At 43.1% G+C, this 14,130-nt stretch overlaps 1 protein-coding gene across 4 annotated transcripts in view; it reads left to right on the top strand.

Moving 5' to 3' along the window:
- Positions 1–14,130, top strand: part of ubap2 (ubiquitin associated protein 2) — a 99,329-nt gene that overhangs the window by 84,943 nt on the left and 256 nt on the right. For all 4 annotated transcript variants that reach the window (XM_062972617.1, XM_062972620.1, XM_062972619.1 and 1 more), the window contains exons 22-27: positions 1,192–1,270; positions 2,720–2,940; positions 6,577–6,676; positions 8,142–8,249; positions 9,231–9,298; positions 11,226–11,417. In XM_062972617.1, coding sequence (XP_062828687.1) covers positions 1,192–1,270; positions 2,720–2,940; positions 6,577–6,676; positions 8,142–8,249; positions 9,231–9,298; positions 11,226–11,417 — 768 coding nt within the window. The remainder of the gene's footprint in view (positions 1–1,191; positions 1,271–2,719; positions 2,941–6,576; positions 6,677–8,141; positions 8,250–9,230; positions 9,299–11,225; positions 11,418–14,130) is intronic.

The following is a 14,130-nucleotide window of genomic DNA, read 5'->3' as shown; positions in this document are numbered from 1 at the left end:
TCTTATAGTGACAAGACAACGGGGATGTTGGCGGGAGAAGCTGGCTATCCATAAAAGACACAACAATAATCCTCCTGACTGCTGCTTCTCCTCCTCCTCCCTCTCCCTGAGCGGAGCCGTTTCATGTGGCGCCTTGAAGTGTGGGCACCTTGGTGTCTTCGTTTTTAGGCCTGTGGTTATTTGGTTTTCTATGGGCGAGCAGATAGCGACTACTAGTTGGCATATATTCTGTATCAGAAACTAGAGCTGACATGGTCTATCCAATGCAATTTTCTGGATCAGCACCTCAAATAACCAAACCGAATCTAAAGTTGACCAAAAACTGATTCATAACCCTTTTGGTACTAATGTTGGAGAGAGGTGCCTGGTCAAAATAAGGTTGGGAACCACTGGTATATAGATTGATTTGTGCTCATATAATGATTTCAAATTCAGCAATCAGTATGTTTGTTGTGCAAGGCTAAGGCCATAACAAAGAATTATAGAATATACAAAGCATTCAAAAGCACAAAAGATGCTAACGAAACCTATTTCTAATCTCCTAAAGAATAAGAACCTTTCAAGTTACAGGTAAATTTCTAACATAAAAATAAAATTAATGCCAATTTGTGGCATTTTTATCCAGCTCTCTCTTTTTTCTTTTTCCTTTTTTGCAGACAAACTTCAGTCAGTTTCTGGGCTGTTTCCCATATCTCATTACATTGCTGTGGTTTTAGGAGGAAACTGTGGTTATTGTTATGACAAACCAAACCACATTTCAGATTTTTTAATAACTTTTTTAAAACCACAGGGGCGTTTATAAAATTATGAATTCTAATGGTTATAATTTCTAATATTTCTAATTTTATTACATTCTTCTTTAGCCGTGGTTTGGTTGCAAGTTAATGTCTTAAGTAAGTGGGATGCATTTGTCAGATGAGCGTGTTAGACTTCTCCCTTAATCATTTTATCTAAGACTTGCAAGTTGTAATGGAAACGTTGTTTGTAACTGTCTTCAAACATTGATTGTGATAGACCAGGCAGGTCTATCGAGTGAACTGATTATTCCAGCAAAGAAGAATAAAAATGTAATTATATTCATGTGCTCCTCTTCCTTTTCCAAGCACAAGGTTGCATGGAAGGATACTGATGGGCCTCATTGGGAACAAAAATATTAAAAATAAATAACCTCTGATGTTTTCTTTTCTTCAGGATTACTATGGAATCACATTCCCTGCTCCTGCAACCTTGACGGGTCGAGAGGGAAGCCTTGCTAACAATCCTTACTCAGGTGAGTGTGGAATCGCCCAAACCTCGGTATTGTTTATTAATGTTATTTGCATACCAATGATTAAATACAATATAAAATTGCAACAATTTAAAATAACTAGCATATCTACCTGATGTTCCTGGGTGTTGTTGGGGTTGCTGCCTGCCTACTTTTTTCCTTTTTCCTTTCCTTTTCTTCTTTCTGTTTTCTTTATTCCTGTTTCCTTCCTTATTCCCCCCCCTTCTTTTCCTACTTTTTCTCAGTCTTTATTTTCTCTCTTTCTGCTTTCATAGAGGGGCCACTTCACCTATCTGCAGCCAATCTAGTGACTCACAGAGGGGCCACTTCACCTGTGGTGCAGTGGTTGTTAACTTTGAACATTATTAATGGTTTTTAACTGGGATTTTTAAAAATACTGTTTATATTTAATTCCGTTACAATGTTTGCATATTTGTATATTTTAAATTGTATGCTGATGCTTTTATGTTAAGCCGCTTTGAGTCTCCTGCGGGAGAGATCAAGCGGGGGATAAATAAATATTATAATAATAGCAACAGCCAATCCTTCCCCTGTCCACAGCCAATCTAGTGATGTCACAGAGGGCCACTTCATGTAGCTACAGCCTTTGTGGTACATACAGGCAAATATACATATATACATTGACTTATGTACATCGATATAAAAATATTGCATAAAACAATTGGCATGCAGATATTAAAATTCACTATCATTAAAATATAACGTATTTCATTAAAATAACAACAACAACACTTTATTTATATTCCATCCTTCTCCCTGTGGTGACTCAAAATGATGTTTTTATTTTAACCCATACTTTTTGCTTTGATGGATTGTTTGTATTTGTGTCTATGGGCATTTTGTCCCATATGTAAGCTGTCCCGAGTCTCATTTGGGGGATAGTGGCGGAGTATAAAAATAAAATTATTATTAACAACAATAAATTTTTTTTAGATTAGATAAAATTTAATTAGCTAAGAGCATCCCCAAAGCAATCAACTGCAGCATCAGCCACAAACTTGGCCCTCATTTCCATTGCTGCCAGTGCAAAAAAGAGAAAAGTTCATGTTTAGCTTACCCTTGTGACTTGGAGGTTAGGAATGGGTTTCACTGGCCCAGGCTTTGAGGTGTTAGTGGCCTGTCGTATCTGCAGTGCTGCAGACCTGTTGAATAAATATTCAATTAAGGTTGCTTGGGCATGTATGGAGAAGGTCCTATTGCAAGTATAGGCAAACTTCAACCCTCCAGGTGATTTGGACTCCAACTCCCACAATTCCTAACAGCCGGTAGGCTGTTAGGAATTGTGGGAGTTGGAGTCCAAAACACCTGTAGGGCCGAAGTTAACCTATGCCTGTGCCTATTGGCATTTCTCGCACTTAGGGCTCATAGGGGACTCCTATAATGGCTGTAAGAAACCCTTTCTTTTTCTTCTTCTCTCCCGCCCCATTGCAGGTGATGTAACAAAGTTTGGCCGTGGAGACTCGGCCTCACCGGCGCCGGCCACCACGTTGGCCCAGCAGCAGGCCCAGCAGAACCAGGCGCAGAGCCACCACTCGGCCCAGCAGCCCTTCCTCAACCCCACGCTGCCGCCCGGATACAGTTACACCGGGTTGCCCTACTACGCTGGTGTGCCAGGGGTCCCCAGCGCATTCCAATATGGGCCCACCATGTTTGTAAGTCAAACCAGGGGTTGTGCAGGACTCTCCTCCAGAGCGGCCTTCTCCAAGCTTCTTTTCTATGGGAATTATCTCTCTATGTGCATGTTTTCATCTTGGGATGGCAGTGGTCTCAAGTGGACAAACCTATATCCTCATGGCGGCAAGAGTCAATGGTTAGGGAAGTATAGTATTAGTATTAGTAGTTTGGGAAGTTTCCGTCATCTAAACCAGCCTTTCTCAATCTTTTTTTCTCTCTGGTTGAACACTTGAAATAATTTCCAGGTCCCATGGAACTCATTCCTGCACAAACATTTATTTATTTGTTTATTTGCAGTAGTTATATTCCTCCCTTCTCACCCTGAAGGGAACTCAGGGTGGATCACAGAACGTACATATGCGGCAAACATTCAGTTCCATTTATACACTGACAAGACAGATAATTGTACATATATAGAGGTTTCCCATCTTCGGCATCTTGGAGGCTTGTACCATGGTCTGTGTGTGTGCATGCTGTTGCTCCATCTCCATGCCAGAGCGCTTCGTTCATAAACTTTCCTCCTTGATTGAATTGCTGGCATTTCTCTGTCATTTCCTTGTGGGTGCTTTAAAATACCTCCCCGCTTTTAAGCGGTACCTATTTATCTACTCATATTTAGCTTTTGAACCGCTAGATATGCAGAAGTTGGGCTACTCTTTTAATTTGTTATTTGTTTATTTTATTTTAATTGTTGTGTTGACACCGTTTTTAGCTACTGATGCTTGTTTACTTGCTATGCTTTGTTTCTGCTTTGGGCTTGGCCCCATGTTAGCTGCCCCGAGTCCCTTCGGGGATATGGTTGGTGGGATAGAAAAATAAAGTTGTTGTTGTTGTTGTTGTTGTTATTATTATTATTTTTAAGGCCAGGAGCTCACCCTGACCTGGGCTTCAAACTGTCAACCTTTTGACTGACATGATTTCCTGCAGCTGGTGACTTAACCTGCTGTGCTAAAGCCTGGCCCAACTCCAGGACCTGTTTGGGGTCAATACGAAGAGAGATAGGCTTCCTTGCTTTTTTTGACGAGTTAGGAACGAAGGCATTGTCAAAAACTGAAAAACAGATGAGAGGAAAGCTGTAGCACAGTTCTGTGTGCAGAACCTTTATGCTATATCTTGGCCCATGTATATTGTGAGCCACTTTGAGTCTCCGTATGGAGAGACAAAGCAAGATATAAATAAACATCAATATCATAATATATGGTGTTAAGTGCCTTCAGGTTGCTTCTGACTTATGGTGATCCTAAGGAGAGCCTGTGATAGCGTTTTCTGAAGTTAAGAGGTCAAAAACCAAGTGAAGTTTGTCCCTACAATGAAACCTATTGTTTTCAGTCTTGATTGCTCATGGAAACCCTAGCAACCCTTTGAAGAAACCTAGATGATGATGATGATGATGATGATGATGATGATGATTTTTATTTGTTACCCACCTCTAATGGCTCGAGGCAGAGAACAACACAGTTAAAACACTTAAACAAAAAATACATACAACAAAATACTTCTATCAAAACACATTATAAAGTGCATACACAAAAGCACATGGTATACAAAGATCAAAATATAGCAGAATTAGGATGCAAATCCCAAACTCACGGTTCAGAAGCCAAGATTCCTGCTTGAGAAACTCTGCTATCATTTTGTTCAGGGACCTGACTTGTCCCAGATATTCCAATAGTAGAAATTTCAAGATAATCTTTTAAGTGGGATTCATGACTCTGTGCTTCAACAATGTGAGAGTTGTGTTGTTGCTCAGGGACAAGGATTTGAATTGTAATTTAGGATGGAATTTGTAACACTGACTAAATCATTATCATAACTTTTATTTTTCAGCCTTCAAATAATCACCAGAGCCACTCCTAGCTGTTAATTGGTGTGTGTGTTTTTGTTTGGGACACACTGCCCAGTATGTGTCTCTTCCTCTGAGAAGAACATCTCCTTGATTCCCATCGCTTTTCACCTTTTGTTCACCCTGGAGCTGCCATTGGCAAAAGGTTGCATGCCAGAGAAAAGGGAGGATTCGTCTTCCACAGCTGCTCTTCACCATAAATTTTATGCCTGTGACTTAATTGGCCCCAACAACTCATAGTTACTCTCACGGGATGGCTCATATATTTTCTGGAGGTGTCTAGAATTTACATTTCTATAGGATTTAGATAAATTGAAAAGCCCAGTTGTAGGCACCTTGTTTATATCAAAAGTGTTAACTGGATAATTAAGTGAATCAGTTCACTAAAACTGACTGTGAGAGATTCTAGCACCAAGTTTCTAGCAGTTTACCTTTTAGGAATCTCATTGGATTCTTTTCCTTATAGAATAAGGAAGTTATAGAAAATAAGAAGTTAGCAGGATCCCAATATAACTAATTTCACCATAAGTCTTTATGATGTGAGGAGGGAAATCTTTAAACTTTTACTTTAAATAGATTGCTATGATTTTGAGTTGCTATGAGTTTTCCGGGCTGTATGGCCATGTTCCAGAAGAAATCTCTCCTGATGTTTCGCCCACATCTATGGCAGGCATCCTCAGAGATTGTGAGTTCTGTCGGAAACTAGGCATGTGGGGTTTATATATCTGGACTGTTTAGGGTGGGAGAAAAAAAAAACTCTTGTCTGTTTGAGGCAAGTGTGAATGGTGCAATTAATCATTTTGATTAGCATTGAAAAGCCTTGCAGCTTCAAGGCATGGCTGTTTCCTTGCTGGAGGAAATCATTTGTTGGGAGGTGTTAGCTGGCCCTATTGTTTCATGTCTGGAATTCCCCTGTTTTCAGAGTGTTGTTCTTTATTTACTGTCCTGATTTTAGAGTTTTTTTTAATACTGGTAGCAAGATTTTGTTCGTTTTCTTAGTTTCCTCCTTTCTGTTGAAATTGTCCACGTGCTTGTGGATTTAAATGGCTTCTCTGTGTAGTCTGACATGGTGGTTGTGAGAGTGGTCCAGCATTTCTGTCTTCTCAAATAATATTCTGTGTCCAGGTTGGTTCATCAAGTGCTTGTGCCAGGGCAATGTTTCTGCGTTTGGTGGTCCCTATGCAGACTTGTCCACAGCTGCATGGTGTACGGTAGACTCCTGCAGAGGTGAGAGGATTCCTCTTGTCTTTTGCTGAACATAGCATTTGTTGGATATTCTTAGTGGGTATGTAGATAGTTTGTAGGTTGTGTTTCTTTGGGTTGTGTTTCTCCCTTGCGGAGATAGGGCGGAATACAAATAAAGTCGTTGTTGTTTTTATTATTATCATCTTCATCAGCTTCCCTCTGCAGTCAGTGTTTCCCTTGATGTCTGGTAAGAACACTTTTCCTCTGGGTGGATCTTTGTCTTTACTCTCATGGCTTGCTCTTGCCCTTGTAACGTCAGGAGAGAATGCTTCTGGAACATGTCCAAACAGCCCGGAAATCTCACAGCAACCCAGTGATTCTGGCCTTTGACAACGTTATGATTACTGTTTTTAGGGGGAATTGGTTTGGTGATATAAGTGACATATTGAAAAATTACTTGGCCCCTCCAGGTGTTTTGGACTTCAACTCCCACAATTCCTATCAGCCTACCGGCTGCTTTTGCACCCCTCTTCCAGTGACCTTTCTGGCTTGACCGTTCGGCCTCCTTCTCTCTGCTTTCTTCCAGGTTCCTCCGGCATCGGCCAAGCAGCATAGTGTCGGCTTGAACGCGGCCTCCACACCTTTCCAGCAGGCCAGCGGCTACGGGCAGCACAGCTACGGGGCAGGTGACTATCACAAGCACTGCTCTTCCTCCTAGGAGAGTCCCTGCCCCTAGTATTTGTGTAGGCTTTGCTCACTCGCTTGTGTATTTAACACACTTGTCTTGGTCACAGTTAAAGAACAATGACCCAGAGAGGAAAGGGCCCTGCATAATATCACATTTGCTTCAAACAGGCAGGACTGTGGAGGTGACAGGAGAATGGACCATGGAATCAAACAGTTGGAAGAGACCTCTAGGGAGCCATCGAGTCCAATCCTCTACTGCCAAGCAGGGAGGCACAACTAAAGCCCTCCAAGCAGATGGCCTTCTGGCTTCTGCTTAAAGTCCTCCAGAGAAGAAGACTCCACCACACTCCAAGGCAGCAGCGTATCCCAGTGCTAAACAGCTCTTACCGCCAGGAGGTTCTTGCTAATGTTTAGGTGGAATCTAATTCCCTGCAGTTTGAACCCATTTCTCCGTTGTGTCCTAATCTCCGCAGCAGAAAAAACAAGTTTGTCCTTGCTTCAATACAACACCCTTGCAAATATAAGCTAAGCACCTCCAGCTCCATTGATCGCTCCTCAGAGGCATTCTTGGCTTCCAAACCTTTGACCCTTTTGGCCTCCCTTTCTGGACATGTTCTAGCTTGCCAATGTCCTTCTTAAATTGTGGTACATTGAACCAGATAAAGGGTTATTACACCAAAGCAGAACAGAAGGAGGCTGTTACTTCTCTTGATCTTGACACTAGACTCCTCTTGGATCCATCTTGTAGAGGAAGTAGTCATCAATAGAGATCAGGGGGAAGAAATCCTCTGTCGATCATTCCCATTGTCCCCTGAATCAGCAATGGCCCCAATTATGGTGGAATGTGTTCTTTATTGGCTTGCTTTTTAGTTCCCAAGTGCAGCAAGAAGGAAAAAGCCTGAAGTGCAAAGCAGCCATTGAAAAAAGTACATAAAAACTGATCCAGCAGGGAATAAAAAAAAATTAAAACTAATCTGTTCATTCATGGAAGACTGAAATATGTGAAGATGTGTGGCTGGTATTCAGTCCTGCATTTATGAATTTATAAGGAGTTACGAAGTCAATGCTATTCCAGTCCATCTTAAGAGCAGGTGAAGGAGGTCTGTTGAGCTTCTGATTGGGGCACAAGGAGAAGGGTGTTCTCCTCCTTAAGCCTTGATTGAAAGCTTGATTGACTGCTGGATCTTAAGATGGATTGAGTGGGTTAGAACAGGATATGTTCCATAGTTATGGTATCACACAGTTCTGCAAAGACAACCAAGTAGCTCAGGCATGGGCCAACTTCAGCCTTCCTCCACATGTTTTGGACTTCAACTCCCACAATTCCTAACAGCCTGCCAGCTGTTAGGAATTGTGGGAGTTGAAGTCCAAAACACCTGGAGGGCCGAAGTTTGCCCATGCTTAAAGTAGGTGATGGAGGATCCTGACCCATAAGTGTGTGCCCTTTGTCTTGCTCCTCCTCAGGCTACGAAGAGCTGACGCAGGGGACGGCGGCTGGCGATTACACCAAGGGAGGCTATGTGGGCGCCTCTCAAGCACAAAACAAGTCGACTGGCAGCGGACCGGGAAAAGGCAAGTTGGATCATGCTCACTGTGTGCAGTCATCCCTCCATATTTAGTGTTGACTGACTCGATTACTCATGGATTGGAGCAGACATGGGCAAACTTCAGTCCTGGAGGGCTGGAGGGCTGAAGTTTGCCCATGCCTGCTCAGATCCTCCAATGCAATTCACTGAAGGAAACACTGCAGTTTCAGTTTTTGCAAGGCTTGTGTGTAACAGCTTGGATTTGAAGCCAATGTTTGGATGTGATGCTTTGTATTTGAAACTTTCTCCCACACGGGACCCTACTCCAACATGGTTCTGTGGTGGAGAGATTGCTGCAAAGAAAAGGAGAGTAAGAAACAAGGGGTCTTCTTTTCACAAACTTTTAAAAGTTATCTTTGGATCCAAACCAATGAAATGAACATTATCGCTAGCTCTTCCTTTTGTCTCCGACCCTTAGTATATCCAGAGTAGTGGTTGTGATATGACTTTGGAGACCTTGAAGAAGTCACACTCTCTCGGTCGCAGAGGAAGGAAAGGCAAATCCCTCTGAATTAAGCTCTACCCAAAAAGCCACACAAGAGGCTTGCTTTAGGGTTGCTATTAGTCTGAAACGAAGGCACGCAAGAGCAAATGTAATCAGAACAAGTAGGCTTTTATTTCTATTTCACTAAGATGGAAAATAAATCAGATGATGTCACCAGATGATGACTTGCTTGCTCAGGTAGAAATGTAGGTAGCTTAGTCCTTTCCCAAGATGGCCTGTGAATCCATCCTCACAAGCACATTGTTTATTGATGGAAAGGATCTTGCTTCTGATCCAGAATTTTCTGTTTGGCCGATACAAGAGAAAGACGCTTCTCCTACCAGTGAAAATGAATTGAGGAATGAGTGAGGATTCAGTAGGAAGAAGAGAGCTCTGAATAAGGGTGTTTGTTGTCCTTGTGGCTCTAACTTTTGGCTGCCCTCTTAGCTGGATCTCTGGCTTCATTGTCTTCTCTTCCTGCAGGTGTTTCTGTGACCTCAAGCAACACTGGTGTGCCTGATATTAGCGGCTCGGTCTACAACAAGACTCAGGTGAGACCTTAGTTCTCTACATATGCTTCTGCTGGTTTCTGTCTCGTTGTTGACAGTCTGACTTCCCTGGCATTTTGTAGGCCCTTGATATCCTCCCAGCCCTTAAAGTGAAGGTTCCCCATTCAGTTTCCTTCTTCTTCTACTTTCCCCTCAAAAATAAGACCTAACCGGAAAACATGCCCTAGCATGACTTCTCAGGAGGCTCGTAATATATTTATTTATTTACAGTATTTATATTCCGCCCTGGGACTCAGAGCGGATCACATTACACATATAAGGCAAACAATCAATGCCTTAACATAGAACAGAGACAGAGACAAACGTAGGCTCCGAGCTGGCCTCGAACTCATGACCTTTTGGTCAGAGTGATTTGTTGCAGCTGGCAGCTGCCTGCTCACCAGCCTGCGCCACAGCCCGGCCCATATAAGCCTTATCCCCCAAATAAGCCCCAGTTAAGATCATCTGATAGACGGACACATTTTCTGGTTGTACATTCATTGCAGCACATGACGGATGCATTGAATTATAAAATAGTAACATTAATATATCATTAAATATAAATAAATAACATTATGGACATTAATTCCTAACATCAATAATAATAAAAATTATAATTAAGTATTTTCAAATACCCAAGAGGGTGCCTTTGGACTACAGATGTAAACAAATGAACTCAAGATTTACTGCCAAATGACCAATTAGAGTAGAGACACAATAAGACATTCCCTGAAAATAAGCTCTTTTGGAGCAAAGGTTAATATAAAACCCATTTTTCTTTTTGGGGGAATATGTTACTGCTGCTACTGTTAGTATTACGACTTTTGTTGCTGTTCCTTTTATCTGGCATTCTGAATTGCAATTATGGATCTGTGATATAAAGAGTTAAGGATCTATAATTCAGGAAGAGAAGATCCTGGAACTCTTGCCATTATTACAAATGCCCGCTTCCAGCCCATTTTGACACATTTATTGTTTCTTGACAATACCTTTATGGTTCCTGCCATATGGTCCTCACATCTACTACCAACACACATCTCCTTTTTGTTCACTCAGTGCCATGACTACGAAAGGACACATACACTACAAACACATATCCAACACAGATACACTACAAACACAAGGATCCCTTTCCACCAGTAATAGGCAATTGCATCCCAGTTGGCAGCTGCACAGGCCTCCTTTGCTTGATGGTGGGATTTGTGAGATTTTTTTTTTTTCGTGTCAGGAGCAACCTGAGTTGCTTCTGGTGTGAGAGAATTGGCCGTCTGCAAGGACGTTGCCCAGGGGACGCCCGGATGTTTTGATGTTTTTACCATCCTTGTGGGAGGCTTCTCTCATGTCCCCGCATGGAGCTGGAGCTGATAGAGAGAGCTCATCCGCACTTTCCTCGGGTGGGAATTGAACCTGGCAACCTTCAGGTCAGCAACCCGACCTTCAAGTTACAAGGCTTTAACCCATTACGCCACCGGAGGCTCCTATTTGTGAGATTCGGGCCAGAGATGTTTCTGAGTTATGCATTCAGAACTAAATAGCTGATATTGAATGCCAGTGCTGGTATCATCATTGCTGCTGATGCTTTATGCTTCTATCCATGTCCAATAGATCTGTAAATCTGAAACAGTTCAAAAATTAACATGCCCCAACAATGGAAGTCAAACCATAACATTTGACGTAACATGTAGCAACCACAAACGCTTAGGACAATATGCTGAAAGGCTCAGGCAAATTGGTGTTGTTAAAGTGGGATAAATGTTGTTGATGCAGAAGTTATCTTGAAGGATCTCCAGCCCAGATCCCCTAGTCGGGAATATGACTTTCTGCAACTTTCTTCTTCTATTCACCCACCTGGATGACATTTTTGTTTGTGAAACGCGTCCAGGGATGGTTCTCTGTGTTGACACAGGTCTTTTTCTCCTCCTTTGTCCAGGCCTTTGACAAGCAGGGCTTCCATGCCGGCACTCCGCCTCCGTTCAGCCTGCCCTCGGCCCTGGGCTCCACGGGGCCCCTGAACCCTGGCACGGCCCCCGGATATGCCCCGGCCCCTTTTCTCCACATCCTGCCGGCCCACCAGCAGCCTCACTCCCAGATGCTGCACCACCACCTTCAGCAGGATGGGCAGGTGAGCCTCCAAAGCGGGGAGTGAATGAAGCAGAGAAGGGCGGGCTGAATGGTTATAGGTCTGGGAGCCAAACTCTACGAGGAATGGCTTAAAGTATAGACATGGGCCAACTTGGGCCCTCCAGGTGTTTTGGACTTCAAAACACCTGGAGGGCCGGCTACCGGCTGTTAGGAATGGTGGGAGTTGAAGTCCAAAACACCTGGAGGGCCCAAGTTGGCCCATGCCTGCTTAAAGAGTTTTGAGAAGAGATGACTGAGAGAGCCACGTGTAACTATTTGAAAGGAGATCCCATTGCGGATCTCCATGTGTTGGAACTGCTTTGACTGGATGTTCCTGCATGCCAGGGGGTTGGACTGGATGGCTTTTGGCATCTCTTCCCAGTTGGGGAACTTAAGTGCCCAGATTAAAGATTCATTGGAAAATTAGGTCTATCAGTTCATCACTTTGTGGGTGAATACTTGTATAAGGTCCTGTATGCCTCATACATTAGAGGAAGTAGTTGCTGTGAATGTATATAACTGAGGCTATGAAAGCTTTTGCTCCCAATTTCATTTTCTCGTGTCTCTGAGGTGCTACAAGATCCCCTTTGCCCTACAGCTGTGCTTTTTGCGTTGCAGTATGTAATATATTTAATTTATGTATGTATTTGTAAATGTAATAGTAACAACTGTACCTTGTGGGTAGAAATATGGTATTGGTCCCTGGCATATAGAAGGGAAATACTGCCTTTCTCCTGCATTGAGAAAGTATTTCCTTTCTATGCGGGTTGAATGACTCCTCAACAGATGGTCGTACTGGTATGCGACTGGTACTGGCTTGTTCAGTAGACTCTCATCTACAATTCCCTTTGGCGGGAAGCCTTAGCATTGAACGGTTGTGTTGTTAAAGTGCAAAGTATGGAACCCTGCGCAGACGGTCGGTCAATGCAACTTAAGCAAAGCGCAGTCATTGAATTCTTGACAGCAGAAGGTGTCACCCCAAAGGAGATTCATCAGATAATCCATCTATTCCTGATAATGAAAGAAGATCTGCAGGGACATCATTATGCATCTGATGAAGACATTGAGAGAACTGTGAGACACTGGTTGCAGAAACAGAGTGTTGACTTCTTCCGTGACGGCTTCAGAAAACGTGTTCATCGTTGGCAGAAGTGTATCCAATTGTCTGATGATGATGAGGAAAAGTGAATAGTGGTAGTTAAAGAGCAGAGGCTAAGGATTATTTCTGTGTTTGATGTATTAAAATATTCTCATCCAAACCCAAGTAACGAAGGTGGAGGCATTACTTTTCATTCAACCCTTGTATATGCCAGGGACCGATACCATATTTTTACTCATAGGGTACAGTTGTTTCTTCCCTGAAACTGTCAAAAGGCTGGATTACCACTTTGAGCAGAACTACAGAATACTTTGAGCCCTGATGGAAGAGGGTGGGCTGCTGGATATCTCTGGAAACTAGTGGTAATATCAAGGTAGAATAGTAGCACAACAAGAATGAACATTGGCTTTTAAAACTGTCCACATGTCCAGCTTGTGGTCTACTTAAGACTCTTAGATCCCTTTCTCATGGATTGTTTCCACGCCAGGTGTCCCCCATTGTTAGGTTCTCTTTTTCCAGTTGTGCTGTGGGTAAGCCTTCCCCAAGAAGAAAGCACCAAGACACACGCTGGGTAGATTCCAACAGGTTTTTATTGTACAGAATACCAGAATCTTCTCTGTAGCCCATTTATATAGGGGCTCACACATACCAGAGGGTAATCGAGGTTTTATGGCTGGCATCTGTTCTTTGTCAGCGCTTGGTCTGTGTCTGGATATGTCACAGATCGGAGATCATGACATCCATCCTATCTCCCAGAATTCCCTGCCATTTGCGATAGAGAATTCTGGGAGTCAGCGGCCCAAACGCCTGGAGGCCGCAGGTTGGAGAGGTCTGCTTGAAAACCATTCTTTTCCTGCTCTTCCAGATATATTGGACTTCAGGTCCCATAATCCCTGATCCTTGCCCTATTGAAGACCAAAACACTTGCAGGACTAACATTTGGGAATCACTGTTTTGAACTGTTACATTTCAGCGGTTTAATCCGTTACTTTAGTAGTATCCAACCTTTGGTCCTCCAGGCGTTTTGGACTTCAGATCCCAGAATTCCCTGCCATTGGACAAACTGCCGATAGGGACTTCTGGGAGCCTGAGGCCCAAACGCCTGGAGACTGCAGGTTGGAGAGGGCTGCTTGAAAGCCATTCTGTTACAGTGTTTCCCAAACTCTGCTCTTCCAGGTATTTTGGACTTCAGGTCCCAGAATCCCCGATCCTCGGCCCCATGAAAGCTGCCCCGAGTCCCTTCGGGGAGATGGGGCAGGGTATAAAAAGAAAATTATTATTATTATTATTATTGACACAACGATGTTGTATGACACAGCAAACAAGATAGACATGCTGGATTTCGTTTCACAAAATCACAAGTCGAACACTTCCCAAGTGTGTAGGACTGTGTGATGTATTTTCGGATGATGCGTGCAGATCCCAGCAGGGTGGCCTTTTGCAGTTAGCAGATCGTAATTTTGTCAATGTCTATTGTTTCCAAATGCCGGCTGAGATCTTTTGGCACAGCACCCAGTGTGCCCATCACCACCGGGACCACCTGCACTGGTTTCTGCCGGAGTCTTTGAAGTTCAATCTTGAGGTCCTGATAGCGGCTGAGTTATTATTATTATTA

This window comes from Anolis carolinensis, chromosome 2, assembly GCF_035594765.1.
Source record: "Anolis carolinensis isolate JA03-04 chromosome 2, rAnoCar3.1.pri, whole genome shotgun sequence".
Lineage (NCBI taxonomy): Eukaryota > Metazoa > Chordata > Lepidosauria > Squamata > Dactyloidae > Anolis > Anolis carolinensis.
The sequence above is the reverse complement of the archived record's forward strand: the minus strand, read 5'-3'. Positions and strand labels throughout refer to the sequence as shown.